Here is a 24,576-nt window from a genome sequence, read left to right as displayed (position 1 = left end):
GTGCCTTTACAATAATTGTTGCCTTCTTGTAATTTCATATTACCAGCATTTGTTAAAAGAAATCTAATTTTGTTTCACTTGCACTATTTGATTTTTCAATGATTTTCTGATCTCAGTTTGCTACACAAGCTTATTCTTATTTTTGGAGCTAAACTAATTTTGCAATCATAAAAATAAAACAAAAACTATGAACTGGTGTTTTTGTATAAGTTTATTTACATTATTTACACTTTCATTACCAGGAATAGTTTCTGTTTAAGATTATTTACACTTTCATTACTAAGAATCGTTTTCAGCACCTTTCAAAGACCTTATATAAATCAGGTAGATTGGCAATTTGTAAGATCGAAGTATCAGTAGAAAACTTATTTGGTGGTCGAAGTTGGGATTTAACATTTGCATAAATTACATGTTCAACAGTCCATTTTGTTAATGATCTGTCGGAAGACTCCTAAAATAAACCAAAAATTTTTTTTATTCAATTATTTAAAACAAAAAAGAAAAAGCATTTAGTCGTCTTTTTAAAATAAAATAAAATTTATTGTTTGTACAACACTTTATTTTTATAAATGTTAACGAAAAATGAAAGTTAGGAATATTTTTGCAGAAAAAAAAAAGAAAAGATAATAATTTTTTTTTATTGAAATATTATTCACTACTTTAAAATTAAAAGAGTACTTCAAATGAATATTTATCAAAATAAATTTTATTATTAAATATTAATACATTTGTTACATCATATTTATTAAATTTGAATTATTACCGAGAAAAGAGAATACAAAAGAAGTATTGAAAAGAGTATTGGAATTTTGGTATCTCATGAGAAGTTGTGTTTAAAGTTTACCTTTGCTTTAAATTCCTGCCAAAACTATATATTTTTTTTAAACAAAAGTTAAATGTTTTACAAATTGTTTAAATAGTAAAAAAAAATTTTTTTAAACAAAATTTATTGATTCCATTTGATGTGTGTAGCCTCCTATTATTTCAATAAATTTTACTTTTTAATCAATACCTTCAAATAATTGGAAAGAATTTTCTGATTTTAAAACTCAAAAAATCCAAACATAACATAAGTTATAAATTAAAATAAAAACTGCTTAATCTGATCTGCCCATATTTGATACATGATGAGCACAAATAAGTTTTAAAAAGTTAGCAACTTTAATTTTACTGTAAATGCATTTGTAACCAAAACATTTTTTGCGAGAATATATTGTGTTACTGAGATTTAAATCATTTGAAGGCTTGGACTAGAATCAAGTGAAAAAGGTAAAAGATTCCTATTTTTACTTGGTATATTACCAGTTATTCTAAATAAATTAAAGCTCTACCTAAGATTAAACTTTTTCTAAGGAAAAGATCTGTTTTGAAAATATATAACTGTTTTCAGATAGATACATAAATCCATGTGGAAAATATGTATTGAAACAAAATTCAAAAATACTTTTTTTGAATCCCATAGAGCTATAACACATATAAAGTTAACAGATAATTTTAAAGTAAAATTTTACAATAAATCACTTTACTTAGGTACTTTATATAAATTTAGCTTAATTATAAACAAAATAAGTTACACAACTGACTATCATTCGTACCAACAATATTTCAAATTTGCAAAATTGCTATTTTCTGTTCTTTTATTTATTTTGTTTTTTTTAATGAATATCTGAGTCAGCCAAACAAATACCACCCTATATTTCTTCATTTAAACATCTAATATTATTTTCATGAAAAATATTTCAACATTTATGGTTTCCAATAAAACTACAAAACTAACCTATCTTTTTAATAATACAGGGTTACAAATTATTCATAATAGCCCTAGAGATATATATCTCTCTTATTTTTAATAATTTAATTTGGCGTTTATTGCTTTTTTTGAATAACTTGATAAGAAATTGAATTAAAATTGTATGAAATCAAAGGTTAAAAGTAAATAAATAAACAATATAGTGGAAAATTTTATATTTACCTCGCTATTAGCTGATTTCTCTAAAAACATACGTTCATTAGGTACTGCAAAGAAAGAAGCCATTTCACGACAGAATGAATTGAAACATTCTTTTTCTGAAGACCAATCTACATCAGAGGCTAATCGAAGAATCAAATTTGGCAAATTCATCATTAGTGGATCATAGTTATCCAAAAGTAAAGGCAAGGTCAATAAATTCCCCTCCTGTAGGATCAAATTAAATAAGCCATTCATTTAAAACAAATTAGTAACATAAATTATCTGCTAACAGTACAGGATGATCAATAAATTCTCGTTTAACAGAAAACTGTTGAACTTACCAGACTGTTGAGTTCGTTGAACTGTCAAAAAAAATATGGCAGGCACCCTATCCCATGAATGCAACAGTTCAGAAACATTTTGATAAGCCATTCAAAAACTGTCAAATTTTATTTTTCTCTTCAATAGAGATAACCCAAAAAACCAGGGCGCAGGATTTCCTTTAGCAATTGACGATAAAATACTTAAGGCTAATGAGTAAGTTTCAGTGTTTTAAGTTGAGGTTTGTACGGTTAGATCGTTGTGTCTCAATTCAGCAACATGTAGAAGTGTTTTGAAATCAAACGATGCAATTTCATTCTTTTTTTTACAACAAAAAAGGCTGAGTCACCCACTTTCCACCCATAAAACTATTTCTGCTGGAAACCTTATTTTGATATAATATTACATGGTTCGTAGCATTTTTAAAAAGTACTTAAAGGTGCTTATTTTAAATTTTTGTTTTTAAAAGCCCTTTAATGTGCTTTTTTTGTTGGGTGTTTTTAAAAAGTGCTCAATTTTCCCTTTTCGAAAATAAGAATTTTTTTTTACTATGTCGATTTTCGCCACATATTATACAAAAGCATGCTTTTCACATTGTTCAAAGTTTTCACAATTCATTCAACCACAATTTATTTCGGTGTACCGTCGGTCCATAGCGTATGAAAGCGTCAATCATTTTGCATGTTTGATGAAATACTTGCGAGTCTGCATGTGCAGATACTGAGCTGGGTTTGGTGAGATTATTGCACTCTCATGTGCAACTGCTGCATTTTGCTAGATATTCTCTATTTCAGGCTTCATTTTTCACCCTCTGATATCGAATCGAAAAATCTCTCGATCATTTTATAATGGCTAATATGATAAAGAAAAGAGTTTTTTTGTCAGAAACTAGTTATTTCATCATGATCATATAAAGTCTGAAAATTATTTTGCCTTCTGTTAAAGTATATAGTGCTTAAAAATATTTTTTGAGTGCTTAAAAAGTACTAATTTTTTGTTGAAAGATTTGTATTATTATTATTGCAATAAATGCTTGTTTTTTTAAGTTTTGCATTATTTTATGGTTTCTGTCACCAAAGTGTTTTTAATACTTTATCTACTAACATTTTTAAAAATTGTTTTTATTTTCATGAAGTGCAAGCAAAAGTTCCAGTTTGGCTAGAATATTTAAAAATGCACATTTCCTGCCTAACATTAAACAGTTGCTTTTGATTTATATGTAAAGAGAGCATGATTTACTTACTTACCATCTTTGGGCACATAAAACCTCGATATCATGTCACTCAACCCTATCACATCCTGGGCAATAGATTTAGCTTCTTTCCAACCTGATATAATCATGCATTGAAAAGTAAGTCCGGGTCCCTTTTAAATCTTTTTATCTGGCACCTATGTAAATGTAAAATTTTTTGCTTGGGTCACTGATTTACGACTTCTTCCTCTATTCTTTTGATTTAGCTTCTTTTAAACAATTTTTAATTGTAAGGCCAGAAATTTTAATAAATATAGCTTGAGTATTTATTTCAAAAGTTTCCAGATTTTGTTTTTCTAATGCCATTTTTTATGCCATAAAACACTGCTACTGTAGCTATACCTTTGTAAATCTCTTTGTTTTTATTTCAATATTTGGTGCTCTCCCAAATGTATGTAGTCCTATAAAAACGATAGAGTATTTTATAATATTACAAGTGTTTATACAGCATTTGAATGGGTACAGCATTTGGTGTTACAGCATTTGAATGGGTGTTACAGCATTTGAATGGGTAATGAGTGGCCCCCAAATTTGAAAGAAAAAATAATTGAAAAAGAAAATCAACTCAACTTGGGCTTGAAATTTTCAAAATGTTGCTCACTTTGTTAAATGTATTTTTTTTTATATATACTTATGGCAGGTACTAATATTTCAAAATTAAAAATCTTGACTGACAGTTTAGGTTTCTTATTAAAGTGAGAATTTTCACATACTATTTAATAGCTGAGCCTCAAAATATATAATTAATACAAATTTGATGGATTGTAAGTAAACATCAATTATTACAAATATGAATAAAAAATTTAAATATAATTTGTAATTACCTCATCAATTTCGATAGAGAAATATTCATCCAACATGGGTGCCTTTGACTTCAAGAGATTCACAACATATTTAGCCAAATCCTCTTTAGGTCCATCTGCCACTGTCCACCCATTCTCTTCGTTGTCCAAAGCCAACATAGCTAACTCAGAAATCGGTGCTGGATTCTGAAAATATTTATTACCATACATTATTATTATATTTATTATTTTTTAAATAAGTGTACCTACATACTTATTTTTAAAAAAAATTATTTATTCTTTTACAAAAACTACCCACTTCTGCTACATAAAACTACAGAACTATAACAATCTCTTTAAAAACCATCATTGTTAAGACAGCCAATCTATATAGAATTTGATTCTACCAATGTTCAACCTTAGCCTTGTAATTTTAAATCCAAACAAAAGAAAAGAGATTTCCTCGTTTTAGCATTGTAGCAAGAACTTGCCTTCCCAGAGGAATTTTTTACTGAAAGTAACAAGTATTTGTATTTCATAAAGAGAAAAACCTCCCATGGTTCGCTCCACAGCAAGAAGATACTCATAATCCATGACACTAGGGATATTTCATGTTATAATTGTGGTCAAAATTGACCAGTTAATTTCAATATTCGAACCTGGGTCATCTTGTTTGGAGGTGAAGTATTTATACTCTGACCCATTTCATAATAACCTATTTAAGAGGTATATCTCCTCAAGGGTTTGTGGTGGCTAGAATACCAGTGTTGTCAACGTTCATCTACCAAAAGGAACCCCAAGATAAAATCGATCTAGCACGTCTTAGATACTAGTGAATTGGAATAGTAATATTATAGTGTTAAATACATAATATTAACTGTAGGGTGTCTACCACTACAATTAATCAATTCCAATTTGCAAGTAAATATGACATGTTACAATTCTATCCCGGGGTACCTTTTCATAGGTTTGCATAGGCAATAGCATACTCCCCCCACATTGATGACCTTCAGATTTGATATGATCATCCATATTTTAAGAGTAACGCCTGTTTTGATTTAAACACGCCTACTTCAGTGGATGGCACACATTGAACAGTTGACTTGCTATCTGTGACTGCGACACGTTCCTTGCCCTGTTGATATTCAGTCTCGATCACATACCACTGGAGCTTATACACACTCGACTGCTAATAGCAAAATCAGGAGCGACCATGTACACAGCCATGAACTAAATACAGCTCTGACGACCAGCACTCAAAATCCGGGGAACTTAATACAGCTCTCCCGATCTTTTGCAAATCGGCAATGAATCAACTAGTAATATCCATTCATAAAATTTTATTTCAGATAAAATTGTGGTGGGGCAGTAATGTAGTGTAAATATCACTGGAATATTACAATTCACTAGTGTTGTTTAATCCTACAGTTCACAGATGGCACTTTGCACATCCCAATTTAATTGTTCATTGAGCTTCAGAAAATAAATAGTGTACGTGTATCGATTAATGTGTGTGGAGTGTTTCAATGTTTTCGAGATATAATTCTTTCTAAGTTCATCTCCGATTCCAGTAAAATGTGGCAAGTTCTAACTGATTTGGGAGATGTCTAAATGTTTCACCCTTAATTTATTAGTTCCAAGTCCACACAACAACTGAGTGAGGTAAAATTATGAAACATTCTTTTTCCCGCTATTTGGTATATCGAGCATATAAGACAGAATAACTCGGTTCTATCTTGGGTTACCTTTTGATAGATGAAGGTTGACAACATCAATATTCTAGCCCCCACAGGGTTCCATTTTCTCAAAAATATATCTTGAATAATTTTATATCAAATATTCATATTGCCACATTACTATCTTAGGTGCAACCTACAGTTTTAAAATGCAATATTTGATATTTCATGTTAATTAATAATTAATTAATGCTAATTCTTAAACCATTAATTTTTTCCATTTTACAGTTCTTTGAACTCCTAAATATGTAGAAAAATGGGTATTAAAATTTTTTTGATTAAATCACATCTAAAAGTACTTTTATTAAAAAAAAATTCTTGACACAATTTTTTTTATGAAGTTCAATCTGCCCATTTTTCTTATCACTTGAATACAGTGTGTATATATAAATAAAAAACTGTAGTTAAATCAGTAAATTTTGATATATATATATATANGCTTTATTGATACAATATCGGAAAGCACTCTGTTTTGCGGATATAATTGTGTGGGCTGAAGAAAAGATTATATCTTTTTTTCCGGTTTTTTAAATAAAATTTCATCCTTTTTTTTTAAACTGTTGTTTGTTATTTTTTTACTTATTATTTTCCCCCCTTTTTTTCATATGTCTATTATTTTTCTTTATTTTATTCTTCATTTTGAACTTATTTATATATATGTATATATATATATTCAAAATTTCAGACATTTAAAAATGAAATAAGTGTTAAATTTAATTCGCTTTAAGATAGGAACAATCACAGGAAAATAGAATAAGCTTATGTATAGTTAAAAGTAGCACCTTTACTTTTTGAAGATACAAACATCCAGATGACGAAATAAAATGATTTTTTGTAAATAAAAAAAGGTCCCTTTTAATTACACTTTTTCAAGACACAAATAATTAAATATGGAAATAGTTATGGTCTTTTACATAGATACTAACAGCACCTTTTCAATAGCACTTTTTGAAGATTAAAATAATTAAATAGTGAAATACGATTATTTTTTTTAGAGATACAAGCAACACTATTTCTAAATGCTTCGACCATGATTATTTAAAATGCATAACTTTCAATAATAAACTTTCCCACGGCAGTTACAATGAGAAAAAAATTTTGCAATACAGCTGGTTGTAACAGAGTTTCCACTCAATTTGAGAAGGAAAAAAATTTCTTGACTTTTCCAAGTAAATTTCAAAGAAAATTGAGACCATATTTTTATCAGAAAACTTCGATTCTTTTATTTGTAATGTGAAATATTAGATTTTCTATACAAAAAAATATTATTAAATGAGGAAGGGAACATTTCAGTTTGACTAAAATATGAAAGTTTTGTAACAAATAATTGAAATAGATGTTAGAATTATTTAACTCGAATCTCAATAACTAATTACTGTTACTGACAACTTTAAGATTGGTTATTTTTCAGGTATGATATAGGAATATTCCAGGTTTAGTAAAAAAATTGCAATTTTCCCTGATATTTCGTGTTAAAATAAAATTCCCTGACAATTTCAGGTTCTTCCTGACCCATGGGAACCCTGTTGTAACACATAAATTTCTGGTTGTAATGTATAAATATATGGTCCATTTTAGAAAACTTGCAAAAAGGTTTAAGGACATATAAACTACTTACAGAAAGACGAAGTGCACCGAAATTTCCAAAATCTTTCAGCATAATTTGATAAAAAAGTTCTTTGCTGGAAAAAAAATTTGTGAAAGGATTTTAGCTACACTAATTTAGAATTTTCAATTCCAATTGAAAAACAACATTTCAAATAAGTATTACCTTATTTCATGAGTATTTGCCAGATAAAGCTTAGTGTTGTGTTGAAATAAAGCATACTTTTGATCAACACAACCTACAAATGTCAGATTCTGCAGAATTTCATGCAAACCTGTAAGTTTTAAAGCCTCTTTTTAAATGCTAGAAACAAAGATGTAACAAAATTCTAGATAATTAAGATAATTCTAGACATAAGATATATTTAAAAATAACAATCTTTTTTTTTCTATATTAGGGAATTTATTTCATATGGTTAAGAATAAAAGATGATAGTTATATAATTAAATTAAGACTGTAAAATCATTAAATAAGTTGTTAAAATCTTTGAGTAGCAAAACGCAACTGTTGGAAGAAAATAAACAGAGAGAGTTTTAAAAACATTTTTGAGCATAACCACTGATGAATATACAGAAACAATGTAATAATAAAAAATAAAAAAAATTCTTTTCATTTCTGGAAATATACAGTCAAACTTGGATAATTCAAGGTTGAAAGAACCAGAGAAATAATTCAAAATATGCAAAAATATAAATTACATAAATTGTCTCAAACAGAAAAGATAAACAAAATTGGTTAGTTATTGCCCTTTTTTCATTAAATCAAAAATTTTTCACTAGCTTAATTAATTCATTGTTTTGAAATAAAAAATCAAATATTTTTCATTGTTTTATTAAAAGCAGCATATGATTCCAACCTATCAAATACAAAAATTATAACTCAGGGGTGACAGGGTTTGGCTGACAAATCAATGGTAAATGCAGCAGAGGATTCCTTCAGGGACAATTTTTTACTGTAATCATATGAAAACTTCTTATTACACAACCTAAAATGCAAACTTTTCTATGATTTTTTAATGTTATTTCTAAATAAAATTCTAGGGTCCGAGCAAATAATTTAAATAACAATTTCAAACATTACTAATATTCAGCTTCATTTATATTTATAGTTTTTTTTTTCTTCTTCAAGAATGTTTTTCTTTAACTGCTCTAATCTTTTCACCTGTTTTAGTGTGCTTATTGAAGCAGAATAAATCTTTAGCTATCAAAAAAACAGTAAAAAGAAATTAAAAATAAAAATAAATAAAAAAAAAAATATTTTATTACTTATACCTTTCTTTTATCAGATAGCAAGCATTAAGATTTTTTTTTTTTTTTGCCTTGTAAAAGAAAAAGTGATTGGTTTATCTCAATTGTTAAAAAGTGTCCAGAAAATAGACCTTTCTGGTAAACAAATGTTCAATCGGATATGGGATATTGTACTGTAGTTATGGTTAGCAATATAGTTTCTTATGAAAACATTTTATAATTATCTTTAATTCTCCAAAGTTTTTAGTCAATTTTTAATAAATTCGTTGGGATCTTATTTAATAGTTGAAAGATCATAGTAAATTGTAAAAAATTATAATAATTGATAACTTAAATAATTGATAACTTACGACTAACTGGTTATTGATAACTTTAATAATTGATAACTTAAGAAAGTATTAGAAATATGACTAAAAATTTACATTACAAACGATATTAATAAAAAAATGGACTTAAAATAAGAACTTTCAAGTTAGAATGTCTAAATGTAATCTAAAATTCCTAAGTTTGAATTTAACCAAAAAACAAAGCCTGATATTTTTGAGGATTCAATGTTTCTTAAAATATAAAAGTCCAATAAGCAAAATTTACTGAAACATAATTGTTAAGCAGTGTTGTATAAAAACCAGTCACTAAAAATAAAAAAGCTCAAAATTCAGTATAAATACTATATAAAAATTACCTGCATGGCAGTTTTTTTCTATTTCCTCCCGAAGTTCTAATACACTCGTTAATTGTATTTCAACTCTTTGTGGAACTTCATCACAACTATAACAAATAATTTTGTATTGAAAAATGAGATACTCTCCCAAGTAAGCACATATAATAACCTACAATAATGGAAGAGCCACTTTTAGTTTTGACATATTTTAAAATATCTTAATACTGAAGAGAATTTTTTATAACTTTACTAGTGGTTAGGTCCAAGCGATTTCTCACATTTATCAATAAGGTTTAAAGCGTTTAGAAGTTTGAGAGATCGGCAATAAACAAGCAGGAAAACAAGTCTCTTTCTTTAAACACCCTCTGCCAGAAAATATAGCAATAACTACATAAAATTTGGTAAGCCTAGCTTTAATGTTCATAGAAACACAAATATAATTTATTTTAAAAACTAATATATTTTTTTAAATTTTCTTACTACAATAAGAAAAATACTTCATAAAATCAAATAACATTTTTGAAGCAATTTATAATTAATAACAAAAATATTTGCGAAATTCAAAAAAAAAAAATTTATTAAAAATTTTGCAAAATATGACCATTTAAAATAATCTTTCCATGCTGTGCATGTGCATAAAATTATTAACACATAATTAATAAATATTACATAGAAATTTGTATAATTTACTTCTTTTTATCATTTCCTTTTTCTTCATTTGATGGGTTTGTAATTTCAGAAGGAGGTGTACAAAAAAATGCCTCCAACTTCCTTTCTTTAGAGTCAGTTCTGACAAGTTGGTGGTCATAAATTTTTTTGTCTTTTGAAGAATCATGACATGTTGTAGGTTCCTTTGACTGGTCATCAACAGTGACAGGTGCTCCAGGTAGTAATGTCTATACAATAAAAAATCATTATAAAATTAACTATATCAGTCTTTGGATACCAAAAAATATATATATAATTAAGATATCCAACAGGGTTCACGTACAAGTTTTTCCAAAAACAACCTTAATTAAAATTTAAATTTTATTTGTGGTAAGCAGTGGTTTTAAAAATTTAGATCTAAAGTAAACTTCAAAATTTGTAAAAATATTTTTTAAAAATCAAATCAAATTTCAGCATAAAAATTCAGCAAATTTTTTACGTCACGCTAACAGCCCTACAACAAATTGTAACACATAAATATCAAAATAATTTTTTTTCTATATCAATAATATGGTTACCTGGGTTTTGAATTAAAATATATAAATAGTATCAAAAATATACAATGAAATAGAGTGAAATATATTGTTACAAAAACTTCAATTGAATAACATTCTTGCTTAAAGCATGAGAAAAACAATCAATTCACACTTAGACTTTAGCTTTTAGTTCAAAACATAGCTAATATTACACAAAACCTACATACAAAGCTTCATAGAATAATAATTTTTTTTTTGTAATGTGTGTTGGCGCAAAAAAATTATCTCAAAATCAACGTTTTTTTATAAAATTTGTGTAATTGCCAAAAAATAATAGAGCATCTTATATGAATAAAATAATAAAATAATTAGAAACCACAATACTCATTTTTGTGGAGTACTTATTCAAAGATTTATTACTTTTATTGTTCATATTTTTTTCTGGTGGCATTTTAATTATGTATCCACGCTGTCGTTTCCAGTTAACAAAATTGAAGATTTTCCCCCAGTCATATACCTTAAGTGTTACACGTAATTATTTCAACTTGCACGATGAGGATACACTAATGTTATATTGTCCAAATATTATTATTAAAAAAATACTAAATTTATAACTAGCTTTGGTGAGTATTTTTTTAAAGATCTAGAGATGATTCTTTTAAAATATATTGTATCAAGTAATTAAAAAAAACACACACACACAATATTTACAATACCCAGAGAGTTAGATTAGCAATGCATAAAAGTTTTAAAAAATTAATAACAATGGAACAGACTTCATATTTTGATGTACAATCCACTCTTAGCCATGCTTTTCAAATACTTTTATCCAATCTTTTAATACATTTTCAGAGTCATGTTTTCCTCACAAAAGTATTAATAAATGTAGATTTCAGTTTTTGCAATGCTGCTTTTAACAATATATTTCAGAGCATCTTTAGATAAATTTCTACTTCATAGGTTGACAATACAGTCTCATGAGACTTGATTTAGTTTTTTACTGCTGAGTACAAATAAAACAGAAATTAAAGAAAATTTTAAAATGTTACCTTAGAAAGGAAAACTAAAAATTTTAGAATAATCAGAATGTCATAGATACCATTACTGTCAATAAAGATGGCACAATTCAAATATATTAAAAAACAATTTTAATGGTGTTATTACATAGAAATATAGTATATTACAAGCATAGAACTACTAAAAAAAGAAAATAGTACACAAACAAAATAAAAATATGCTTTTAATTTTCCAATCAGAATTATATATTTGCAAATGGCGATTATATATTATTCCGTGGCTCTTCAATGGTCAGAATTTTTTTAAATAAAAGAATTAATAATTTTTTCTTACAGGAATCTTTTGTAAATAAGAATTATAGTAAAAAATTAAAAGTGAAAATTTTATAGAGAGGACCCTAATGTTTCTAACAAATTCTAGATCTTTGAGTTGGAAAAACAGAAAAAAAAAGATTTCAAAATAATAACAATAAAAAAAATACTCCAAGAACAGCTAAATGTATTCTGAGTCTTAAGAAAGTTTTTTCTTTTATTAATTAAAATAAAGAATTTCTACTTCAGTATTAATTATATACCAAATGCATCTGCAATCTTAAATTTTAATAATCAGAAAATATATTTATAAGCAAAAGTTTAAATTATGCTTTTTATAACCATTAAACTAAATACATTCTCATACAGCAGAAATTTACAGATGAAAAATAAATTAACGAAAGCCTCTAGATATGCAAAGTTGAAGAAAAAACTAAGTTTTATTAACAATAAATGCTGAAAATCATAAATAACTGAACAAAGACAAAATATAATAATTTGAAAACAAAATGTAACTGATATTTTAGATAGATTAAGATGAAATAAAGAAATTAAATTAAACAAGCTATTTTCAAAAAAGAATAAAACATTATTATTCATTACCTGAGTTAAAAAAGCTCGAGAAGTATTAGAACCCAGTAATTTTGAATCAACTGCTTGTTGTAGTTTTTCAAATATTTCAGATTCATTTAGAAACTTAACTTCATGTTTTGTAGGGTGGACGTTTACATCAACATTTTGAGGTGCAATTTCTAAACTAAAATTATATGACATGTAAATGAAACAATTATTTAGAAAAAATGTATCATAAATAATAAAAGCCTTCCTTTATTACTAATGAGAAAAAATGATTTAATAGAGCCTTTGCTTTTACGTGAAGAGCATTATTAAAAAACTTAGTCTTACTACTAAATATTTTACAGTTTATTTAAAAAATATATGCAAGGCAAATTATGAAGCGAGTTATATTAATTGACATCATTTTAAGAATTAAACTATAAAATAGAATTTAAAAAATTTGAGAAAAAGTAATTGAAAAAAGCATTTAATTCAAATAATAAAGTAAAAATGGTTTAATAAGCATTCTGTGAAATATACACTTTAAAAACAATTATTTATTTACTTATGTAACAAACCTTAAGTATAGAAAAGGATGCATATGTTTAGGCAAATATGCAGCATATACAGATTCAATAGCTTTTCGCATTGGTGAACTGTCAACTAATCGATCTAGAAAAAAGAAACAATGATTAATAGTAACACATTGATATTATATTTAGGTACTCATACATTTATTTAGGTATCAAAATAAAACTATGACAGCTAGGAGCATTAAATATACAAAAAGTTATATTGGATGAGCTAAACTATTTTGTTATGAAAATAGTCAAACTATCTCTAAATTAAAATTGCACAAAAAAATTCATTAAGAAAATTCATTAAATGCACAATATAAATAAAACTAAAGTAAAAACCTCTAAATAAAATAACAGCAACTTAAAAATGATATAACTACACACAATTAGTAATGAAATATATAAAAAATAAGATTCGATGTTTAGGAGACAAAAAAAATATTTTTTGCAAGTTTTTTTCAAAATTACCTTGATTAATCAAAACTGAAATATATGCATTGAACTGAATGAAGTTTGGCAGTAATCTGAAACAAATTGCCTAAGAAAAAAATATGCATAAAAACTTACGATTTATAAATAGAAGAAAAGAGCATTTCTTTACAGAATAGTTTGCATTTGATATTAAACCTTTAGCTTTAAACTTCAATCTTGAATCTTCTATTTCTAAGTCAAGAAGTTCACTAAAAGATGAAAACCAATAATTAACATACACAAAAATTCTACCTTTCATCTTTACATACAATAATAAGTTATTAAATTAGAGTAGCCTCTCGTCCATTCTGTACGGTGTACTGCATGAATTTTTATTATCTTCCTACTACTACAAAATTAATATTCATTTTATATAATGCAGACAAAATTTAAGTCTTTTTTCCTTAAGAGGACATATTAATAATAAAAAAAAAACATTTACCGTGCAACATTGGCACCAAATATTGTTCGAATATTGTCTCTCGCTGATGCATCTTTCAAAGTTTGAATATCACTGCCTCCTTCTCCTTGCTTCAAAATAATATAGAAATATTGTTAAAATATATATAATTGCTGTTAACCCATTTAACAAATCATTACTTGAAAATACCTTTTTTAAGGCAAATGCAATACCAGAATTATGTATGGCATAGCGCCCAACAACTTCTGCTATTTTTGCATACTCCTCAGAGCCATTTTTCAGAGCATTTTTTCTCACACTCATATTATAAAATAGATCTTCGACCTAGAAAGAAAAAACAATTAGTCTATAACTCAACATCAAATATAAAAAAATAAAAAGGAACAAGTCCATATAAATAAAGAGTAAAGTTTATCTTTCATAACTTAGAATTTTAAAAATTCTTTTTTTTAATACAAATAAAAACTCAAAAACTTTTTAGAAAAGAAAAATTCTTACTAAAATTTGAGTTCCCTTATTTCCAGCACAAGGTTTAGGTGCATGTAGAGGCTTGCCATCACGATATTGAACTCTAAATAATTATATATAATTGAAAGTAAAAAAGATTATTAAATAAAGAGTTGAACTTAAGATGTTAAGTTTTAACACAGGCTGATCAAATAATGACTAAAGTGGACGACAATTTTAAAAAAAGAAAGAAAATCACTTTAAAAAGTTTAAAACAAAAAGAGTTACTTACATTTTTTAAGATTTTAGATAAACATAAATTTTTTCATGCACAAAAAAATTTTAATTACTTTATTTACACTGAATTATTAAAATGTAAGCTTATGACAACTAAAATTTTAAATTCACAGAATGAATTTTTTTAAAATAGGAATTGAAATACTTAAACATTTAACCAGAAATATAATTACTAAAACAGGAAAAAATATATGCATTAAAATCTTAATAAATGTTATTCTAAAAATGTGCACTAAACAAGCAGGATAACTTGTATTAAAACACAAATGTAATGTAACATAAAATTTTCTTTAAAAAATGAGAACTAACTTATAAGCACATTTAGAATCTTCAGTTTTGGTTGTAATTGTTACATGAGCCACATGACTGATACTTGCTAGTGCCTCCCCTCGAAAGCCAAATGTTGCTATTGATGATAAATCTTCATATTTTTCAAGCTTACTAGTAGTGAATCTTTCACAAACTATATCCAAATCTTCCTTCTAAAAATTTAAGACACATACCAAGTTCAAGTAAGTATTATTCAATTTTATCCATCTAACAAATTTTTGGGAAATGAATGTATTTTAAAGCTTATAAGACTTAATTGAAATATTTTTTTGACATTTCAACACAGCAGAGCAAAAAGTTTTAATCGAATTTCAAATAATTTTTCATTAAAACTAATAATCAGAGAAGATAAATTTATTAGATAGTAGACAACAAAAACTGAAAAACATCATGCTTGAAGCAAGAGGGAAAAAAAAAATTGCAATAATCTAATTGTAACAAAGCAAAATTTATATTGACCTTTATTTGTAAGTAATATGTTTGATTCACAGAAGCAATTCATTTCAGTAATCATGTACTGATACTAAAAGTAAATAAAAATAAGTAGCATGATTAAAAAAAAATCTAAACAAGACCTTAAAACGACTTATTAATTTAATGCTGAAAATTTGTGTTTCGATAGTTATAAATCAATAATACAAAAATTTTCATTTTGCATAATATATATATATGTATATATATATATATATATATATCAGGGGTCTGTCTGGGTTTTTTTGAAAGGTACCTATTTTGTGAAAATTCAGACATAATTTGTGAAAAATTAAAAATTATATTAAAAAATCAATACAAAAACATGGTAAAAATATAGATTTATCGTTTTTTAAGGGATACAAAAATAAAATTTTAAGAAAAAGTATTTTGTGAAACTACCGTTTTTCCTAAAGTTGAATTTGTGAAACTACCGTTTTACCTGAAATTGAATTTGTGAAGGTACCGCTAAACGGTAGTAAATTCGGCCTGGACAGACCCCTGTATATATATATATACATATTATGAAATGGAAGTAATTTGCAAACTTACTGTCAGTTTTGATTTTCCATCTTCTATTTAGAATGGCATTCCTCAAAAATTAAAGGGAAAGTAAAATTGCTCTTTAAATATTTTTCTTTCTTTCTTTCTTACTTTTCTATAACACAGTAACCCAAACAATAATACTTTAACATATAATATGTTAAAGACTGAAACATATAATAGGTTGTGAAATTTTTTTATTTTTGTATTTCCAATGGCAGAAATTGACAAACTCTTAACAAGAAGAATATATGCAAATGAAATAGATAAGAGAAAAAAGTCAACGACTCATTAGCAGATGCCTAGCACCCCAATATCTTTTCACTTCGGAGTCTCTGTAGTCGAACATCCCATCAAGTGCTTCCTATTCATTACTTCGAATTTCCTACAAGTGGGCAAATCGGACCCGTAAAAATACCAATGTAGTGGAGGTGGTGCGCAAGACAGTCATGACCCACCACAAGTCTAAATTCTGCCAGCCTTTTCACGGGGTCTGTCTGAAATGTTCCCCCAACTTTCCAGAGATATAGGGGGAAGAAAAGGACACTTTCCAATTTTTCCACATAAAATTTTTGATGTAGATTTTCATGGAATGGAAGGATCTATTGGAATTGACATTAAACATAAAATATGCAGGGGTAATTAGTGACACGAAGTGAAAAACTTTAAAAATTTTATGTGCAAAAACATAAATTTGTATACTATTCATATTTAATATAATTTTTGAACAAACATTTTTAAGAGAAAACTTATTTCTTACAAGAATTGCAATATTTGATTTTAAAACCATGAGAATATGAATCACAATAATCGATTTTAAGAACTCAAAAACACAAATCGCAGTGTTGTTTTTAAAAAATTCTCAGAATATTAATCGTGATATTTGATTAGAGAATGTGAAAATACAAATCGCAATATTGGATTTTTGAATCGCGAAAATATGAATCGTGATGCATGGTTTTTAGATCCCGTGAATATGAATATAGATACTGGATTTTAAACTCGCATGAATACGAATTGCGATATTGATTTAAAAGACCTGCAAATACAAATTGTGACATTGGATTTTTAAATTACGTGAATACCAATAACGATGTACAATTTTTAAATCGTGTGAATACGATTCACAATGAGTAACTTTTAAATCTAAATACAAAAATCGATGTTTGATATTAAAATTGTGTGAATATGAATCGAGGTATGAACGGATTTTTATGTAGCTTTACAAATTAAGAACGATAAAAATCTGACAAATAAAAAAAATAATAAAATCAAAATTTTGAAAGAGTCACGCGTATTAAAAATGCCTCATTAATGCAATTTAGTGAAGGTTTCAAAATGTAAATTGTAAAAATAATTTTTAGTTTAAACTTTAGATTGCAGTGAAAATTTAGTTGGGTTATAAGTTTTGATTCGCGGAATAATGCGAATCAATGGTCATGAGATATGCGAAATTCCGCAAAAACATCACATGCTCTGTTCCTATTTTCTAAACCTGGAGGGATGATATGAAAAACCCGGAATTCGGGGGTTCACCTGGAATATAATCACCCCCGATATAAGCTTAAAACATTAATGTTACTACCATAGTTTTATTGAACTCATATGTTTTTATCATCAAACTTTACAGTACTTGTGGATTTCTTAATGTTAGATTAAATACTATAAAATGCTTTTCACAAATTACTGCTGGAGGGTAACTATTTTTAAAACATAAATATAAAATATGCCAACAGAGCCCTCAAAGTATATTCCTGAATGTAACTATTATTTCCTATTTAGTTTCAATAACATTGTAAGAAATAGTGCATAAAAACTAATAGAGCAAGCTTCCCCTATTTTGGCCAGCCCTCCTAATAATTAATTATTATGCTTTAAAGCAGTTTAAACAACAAAATACTTTAACTAAAAGTATCATTTGTAGTCACAAATTTTACAAGAGATAGAAAATAATTAATTAAATATAATTACTTTTATTCCTGAACCATTGTCATGAATTTGTAGCATTTTAATTCCACCTCCTTTCACTGTAATTACAATACTGGTAGACTTTGCATCCAAGCTAAAAAGGGAAAAATTAATAAAAAATCCTTTTCTTTCATAAAATCATAAAATGCTTATTTGATGATATTATATTGAACAATAATCATAATAATTCTCAAAATAAGGAAATTTATCACGAATTTGAAAGGCTGATTGCTATTTTTTCTTTCATTTCTACTAGTTTTATAAAAAACTAATTATCAACTACTTGTATGTACTTGTCTTAAGGAACTAATTTTAAAATTTTTCTATCTTTCTTTAATTAAAGACTTAGAAACATTTGTAGAAACAGTTCTCGTAGAAACGAGATGTCCACTTGAGTGGATTCCACTACATGTGAACATACACGGTAATGAAGTGGCGGACACATTAGTCAAAGAAAGTTGTGAGAGTTTTAACCACCAGCTTCTTGCTCACTTTTCAAGAAATATATACCAATATAAAATTAAGGCTTCATTGAGTATGCAGGGATGAGAGTAGACAGAAAGTAAAAAAGAGGAAATCCAAGAACATATATATGTAAACAAAAATTTGACAAAAAAAGTGTGATTTTTAAACTTGTGAACCATGTGATTATAAATCCCGATATGAGGCTTTTAAATCACGTGAATATGAAACTCTACATCGAATTTGAAAAATGTGAAAATACAAATCATGATGCGTAATTTTTAGATCCAGATGCATAGTTTTAAAATCGCGTGATATTACAACCGCAAAAACGAATCACGACATTGGATTTTAAGCTCGCATAGCTATATAGGGTTTTAAAAGCTCGTAAATACAAATCGCGACATTGGTTTTTTAAATCTCGTAAATAAGAATCGCAATATACAATATTTAAATGGCCTGAATAAGAATCGCAACGTTCAACTTTTAAATCAGGTAAATACGAAAATCGATGTTTGATAATAAAATAGCGATTTTAAAAATGCAAAAATGCAAAACGCGATATTGGATTTTTAAATCTCGTAACTAAGAATCATAATGTGCGATGTTTGAATAGCATAAATAAGAATCGCATAGCGCAACTTTTAAATCAGGTAAATACGAAATCGATGATTGATATTAAAATCGCGAGAGACTGGACTTGGGATTTCTAAAAGGCTTGTTTGTATTGTTTTTGTTTAGACATAATAAATAAAAATTTACAAGATTAAGTGAATGAGCAATTAAATATTTTCACCCCAAATCCACCTCTATTATTTCATTTTTTTTTTTGTTTTCACGCCAGACAACAGGGTCATGACGTCTGAATTGCAAAAATACGAGCTATCCGGCGGACGAATAAAAATACGGAAAATCTTATTTTCTGTGAAGAGAAAATAGCTAAAATAAGTAAAAATACGGAAGGGTGGGTTAGCAGCTAGGATGTAGTTTGAATTTTTTGTTTATCTTTGAAAATCGTAAATAAATATGATTATTTTATTTTAACGATTGAATTTTCAAAAAAAAAAAAAGGGGGATATTTATTTTTTAAAAAAAAACGAAACTTTTAGAGAATCCGAGTTTTTGATAAAAAGGCTGAAATTCGAAAGGCAAAAGCGAAAAAATCTCATCTCTGTATAAAGGTCAACCAGTTTTATCCCAAGGAAATGATTTTTAGAGAAACTTCAGAGGGAGGAATGAGGGCTTCAATAATTTCGCTCCGCGGAAAATTTGGCGATATACAAATAAAATATACAAGAATTTCAATGCATAAATGTGACTACAAGAATTTCAATACATTAATGTGATCGATGATTTCTTGAAACTTCTGGACCGTGGATTTCCGGATCACAGTTAGCAAAAAATCCGGATTTTAAATTCCTCATAAAATATTTTAACTTGTGCAAAAATAAATTTCAGCGGAAATTAGCGGGAAAAATGGAGAAATCTGAGAAAAAGCTGAGCGGAAATCCACGAATCCGAGGAAGAATCTCATCCCTGAGTATGACACATACCACTTGTACAGAAGGACATACTCTGGCAAACTATTGAACAAATACAATAGGGGTAATTCAGATGACTTTGGCCAGGTTTGTAAGTGGTCATGAAATGATGCTTTTTCGCTATTTTCATAAGTTTACAACAGTTATTCATGACTGTTAGGTTAAGTTTTATTTATCTTTAGTCATTGCCCTGTATGTCTATTCTGATAAATGACACAAAACTTCAATTTAAAGGAAAGCCACAGTTTTGAGAAAATGAAAACCGTTTGTGGCCTAATTTTTTTTATAATTTTAAAAAATACCCCAACGCTGAATTAGACAAGCTCATAAAAAATAACAAAAACTGAGAATACAGCAATGATTTCGATAATTTTCATCAAGGAAAATGTCGTCAAACAGGTGAATTCATAAAAAGTTTAAAAGCTCTTAAAATAAATTTATTTGTATGTTCTAAAGCCTGGATGATTCTAACAATCTTAAGGAATATATTTGACAGATTTCAAGGATTAGCCACACACATTGTAGTACATTTAAAATCACATTTTAATGATTTACAACATGTGTCGAGCTAATATACTCTGTATGCTTGTACCCTTGTCAACAGCTTTTGTCTCAAACTGTGGGTAATCTTTGTGATTTGGAGACCTTTAAAAAAACTTCAGTTTTTGAATTCATTTCATCAATTAAATGAATTGGTAGACATTATAAACAAGTAACTAACAAACTGAAATAATTATTGATAGTGGTCACCAATATTTCCAAAACAACAAAAACCGTTTATTTCAGTTTAACTTCCTGAGACCAGAGAATTTTAATGATAGAACATGCTTTTTTTACTTATATCTAACTTAGAAGAAAACAAACTCATAAATAAGGTAAAAAATATTCTAAAAAATTCAATGAATTAAATTTAATTATCATTTCTAATTATTGTATGAAAAAATGATAAATTTTAATTTTTTGCACATTATAACATACTTTTATAATGTATTGATTTGCATTTTTGTTATAACACAAAAATCTTCAAAACTCAAATAATAAGACATTTATTTGTCATGCAACCCCAAAAGGCACTTGAATCAAACTGTAATTCTTCTCATAATGTTTCATTGCAAATCAAAATTTCTACCAATTAGAGAGAAAATTCAATAATTTTTTCCAGAGACAATTTTTTTTCTCTTGTAAAGGTATACAAAAAGAAAAGAAAGCTAAAAAGAATAGATATTTTTTAAGGGATAAAATTATACTGAATGATGTCAATATAATGGCATTGAGTCTCACGAATTTAATAAACCTACCTATTTTCAATCATTTCTTTCAAAGCACTGGATGGCCTTTGCACAACTTCACCAGCTGCAATTCTATTGACAACTGTTTCATCCAGTCGTTTAATGATTCCAGAGGAAGCCATGATTGCAAAATACTGTGAACTAAAATAGAAATTTTTTAATAAATAATAATACATAAAAATTATATATAAGTTCAAAATGAAGAATTAAACAAAGAAAAATTTAAGACATATGAAAAAAGGGGGAAATAATAAGTAAAAATATAACAAACAACAGTTTAAAAAAAAGAAAGAAAAAAAGGGATGAAATTTTATTTAAAAAACCGGAAAAAAAGATATAATCTTTTTATCAGCCCACTTGATTATATCCGTAAAACAGAGTTCTTTCTAATATTGTATCAATAAAGCAATACAATATCAAAAAGCACTCTGTTTTACGGATATAATCGTGCGGGCTGATGAAAAGATTATATCTTTTTTTCCTGGTTTTTTAAATAAAATTTTATCCCTGCGGGACTTTATCTCTGATCACATTTATTATTCTACCAGAAAAAAAATATTTCCAAACAAAAGATTTCTAATATTTTTAAATAAAATATACAAGAATTTCAATGCATAAATGTGACGACAAGAATTTCAATACATAAATTTGATCGATGATTTCTTGAAACTTCTGGACCGTGGATTTCCGGATCACGGTTAGCAAAAAATCCGGATTTTTTCCGGTTTAAGCACAATCATCTCTGCATAGTTCACCAATCAAAATAGATACATTATTGCAACTTATATGGGAATCTTCATGCAACTTACAGAATGAGATCAGTTACCAGAATTATAATAGAATTTATGACATTGGTTTTAAAACATTCATATTCTGTAATTGATGTAAATCAAATATTTATTATAAATAATATCTTAAAGTATCTGTTAAAAAATATATATGCAATTAGAAAACTTGGTTGACATTTGTTTATTTTGTTATTGATGTAAATCAAATATTTATTATAAATAATATCTTAAAATATCTGTTCAAAAATATATATGCAATTAGAAAACTTAACATATTCAATTTAAACTTTTTAACGGTTATTCTTTTATATTATTCTCTTCTTCTTCTTGCTTGAGCTTGTCAGATATGTGGCACCTCTGCACATGTTGCATTTTGTACCATGCTCCAAGCCCAATTTTTCCTAGTTCCATTGTCTTGGGTTGCCTACCTTGTTTATAGTCTGACAGCCCCTTAATGGAATTAAGGTGAAGCTCTTTAGGATATGGATTGCCTAAGGTAGTGAGGCGCGTAAGGGCGAGGGCATCACATTCGTATAGGAAGTGATGTGCTGATTCTACCGCTTCACGGCATTTCCGACATATTGGTTCTTGTTCGAAAAGTCCCAATCTATGTAGATGTTTCCTGAAATGATAATGCCCAGTGATGAAGCCTACAATTGTTTGAATCTTCAATCTTTGGAGCCTAAGAATTTCAGAAGCAATTTTTGCAGAAGGCCTGCTGATCATGCTTTTAGCATGTTTTTGTCCAGGAGAATTGCGCCAAACTTTGTTCATCTCCTGTTTTTCCCATTTTAGAATGGCCTTCTTTGTAGTCTTCATATTGATTCCACAGAAGGGTTCCGTTCCTATTGGATTAAAAGAGGATCCCTGTTTCGTGAGTTCATCATCTCTTTCATTACCATCAATTCCCATATGCCCTGGTACCCAAATAAGAATGATTTTATTCCTTTTTGCCAGTTCTATTAGGAGATTCTTGCATTCCAGAACAATTTTTGATTTAACTTGAAATGAGTAAAGAGCCATCAAGGCTGCTTGACTGTCGCTGAAAATAAGAATCCGCTTATCATGGTAGCCTTTCTTAATATTTATCTGCAGACAGTTTACGATAGCAAGTACCTCCGCCTGAAAGACAGTAGCATACTCCCCAAGACCTTCAAAAAGGTTGAATCTTGGTGACAAGCCACAGACCCCCAGTCCTGAGAGGTTACCTTTCTTTGATCCATTGGTATACCAGATTAGATAATCATTTTTTGTATCGATCGTGTTGTTATCCCATTCTTCTCTGGTAGGAAAAACTACTTCAAATGGTCTTTCAAACATGTACTTTCTCTCCATGCAGTCAGAAGGCATAAGGAGAGTTGGATGGTGAATTTTCTTAGTAATACTGGTATGACCTCCAGAAGAGGGCTTGTCATACCATTACAATCCTATTAGTTATATTATTCTCTTACAATCCTATTAGTTTATAAACTTAGCACTTTTTCCGTATGGTTAATTCAAAAAGTAATTAAAGTTAGTTTTAATGTTACTATATTACCAATTCAGTGAAATCCTAATATAAAATTCGATAATCATAGATTTCCTGATAAAATTTCATTTTCGGCTAACTTATAAAGGATTTACAATAGCACTCCTACAGAAATTACTTATTTTAGCTGTCAACAAACAAGATACACTATAAAAGTTTTGATCTCATTTATAAATGATAAATTAAGTTCTTAATATTAACTTTCAGGTTTCCCTGCACTTTATTCTAATTATTTTACTACAATCTGAAGAACTCTTTTGTGACAAACTCATGTTTTCAAATTAATAGTATTGCAGAACTATATTTTGATATACAATATTCATTTTTGATTTCAGTAAATTAAACCAATAAGACATTACGATATTTCATAAAAACGAATGAAATACGTAATATTTCCGTAAATCATTATAATGTCTATATCATTATAATTTAAAAAACAAGAAGGGAATTTTAAAAAAAAATCATGACCAATGTATATATCACTGATCAAGCATAAAGGTTAAAAAATATTTCCTACGAATGACATTAAATTTAAAGAACGAACTGCTTTAGATTGTAGAATGCGTGATACAACTTTAAAATTTAAATCAGCTTAGATAAATACTTATAAATTTACTTTTTCTTTTAACTTAGCATGAAAATGCCGCTGTCCCTTTGTTTATTTTGTTTTGTCGTCTGCTGCAGTGAATAAAAGTTTTAACTGTAAAAAAATATTAATATATTAGTGAATTGTTTATACAAGCTATGGTTTTAAATTTTTCATTTTAAACAAGCAATAAGTTTGAACTTGAATGGTGAAAATAATTCGATTCAGCT

The 24,576-nt window shown here is 27.5% G+C and overlaps 2 protein-coding genes across 5 annotated transcripts; both read right to left on the bottom strand.

Annotated features, from left to right (window-relative positions):
- Positions 1-193: 193 nt before the first annotated feature.
- On the bottom strand, positions 194-24,515 carry LOC107457296 (DNA mismatch repair ATPase Mlh1). 4 transcript variants are annotated; one of them, XM_043044598.2, is made up of 17 exons: positions 24,377-24,515; positions 21,454-21,585; positions 18,156-18,246; positions 15,150-15,322; positions 14,595-14,667; positions 14,286-14,420; positions 14,118-14,206; positions 13,772-13,884; positions 13,205-13,298; positions 12,672-12,825; positions 10,247-10,452; positions 9,578-9,663; positions 7,814-7,922; positions 7,661-7,724; positions 4,349-4,513; positions 1,973-2,176; positions 194-451 (listed from the first exon to the last, which is right to left on the bottom strand). In XM_043044598.2, exons 2-17 carry the CDS (start codon positions 21,564-21,566, stop codon positions 293-295), a joined length of 2,028 nt encoding a protein of 675 aa, XP_042900532.1. In that variant the 5' UTR covers positions 21,567-21,585; positions 24,377-24,515; the 3' UTR covers positions 194-292. The 4 variants fall into 4 exon arrangements, with proteins under 4 accessions (XP_042900532.1, XP_042900533.1, XP_042900534.1 ...); XM_043044599.2 differs by having other exon boundaries at positions 24,365-24,411; XM_043044600.2 differs by lacking the exon at positions 24,377-24,515 and adding an exon at positions 24,278-24,362.
- LOC122269805 (uncharacterized) lies at positions 22,530-23,582 on the bottom strand. The gene has a single exon (XM_043044623.1). The coding sequence runs from the start codon at positions 23,580-23,582 to the stop codon at positions 22,530-22,532; it is 1,053 nt and encodes a 350-aa protein (XP_042900557.1).
- Positions 24,516-24,576: the final 61 nt, after the last annotated feature.

Source organism: Parasteatoda tepidariorum, chromosome 9, assembly GCF_043381705.1.
Source record: "Parasteatoda tepidariorum isolate YZ-2023 chromosome 9, CAS_Ptep_4.0, whole genome shotgun sequence".
NCBI lineage: Eukaryota > Metazoa > Arthropoda > Arachnida > Araneae > Theridiidae > Parasteatoda > Parasteatoda tepidariorum.
Note: the sequence above shows the minus strand (reverse complement) of the source record. Positions and strands in the feature narration are given on the sequence as shown.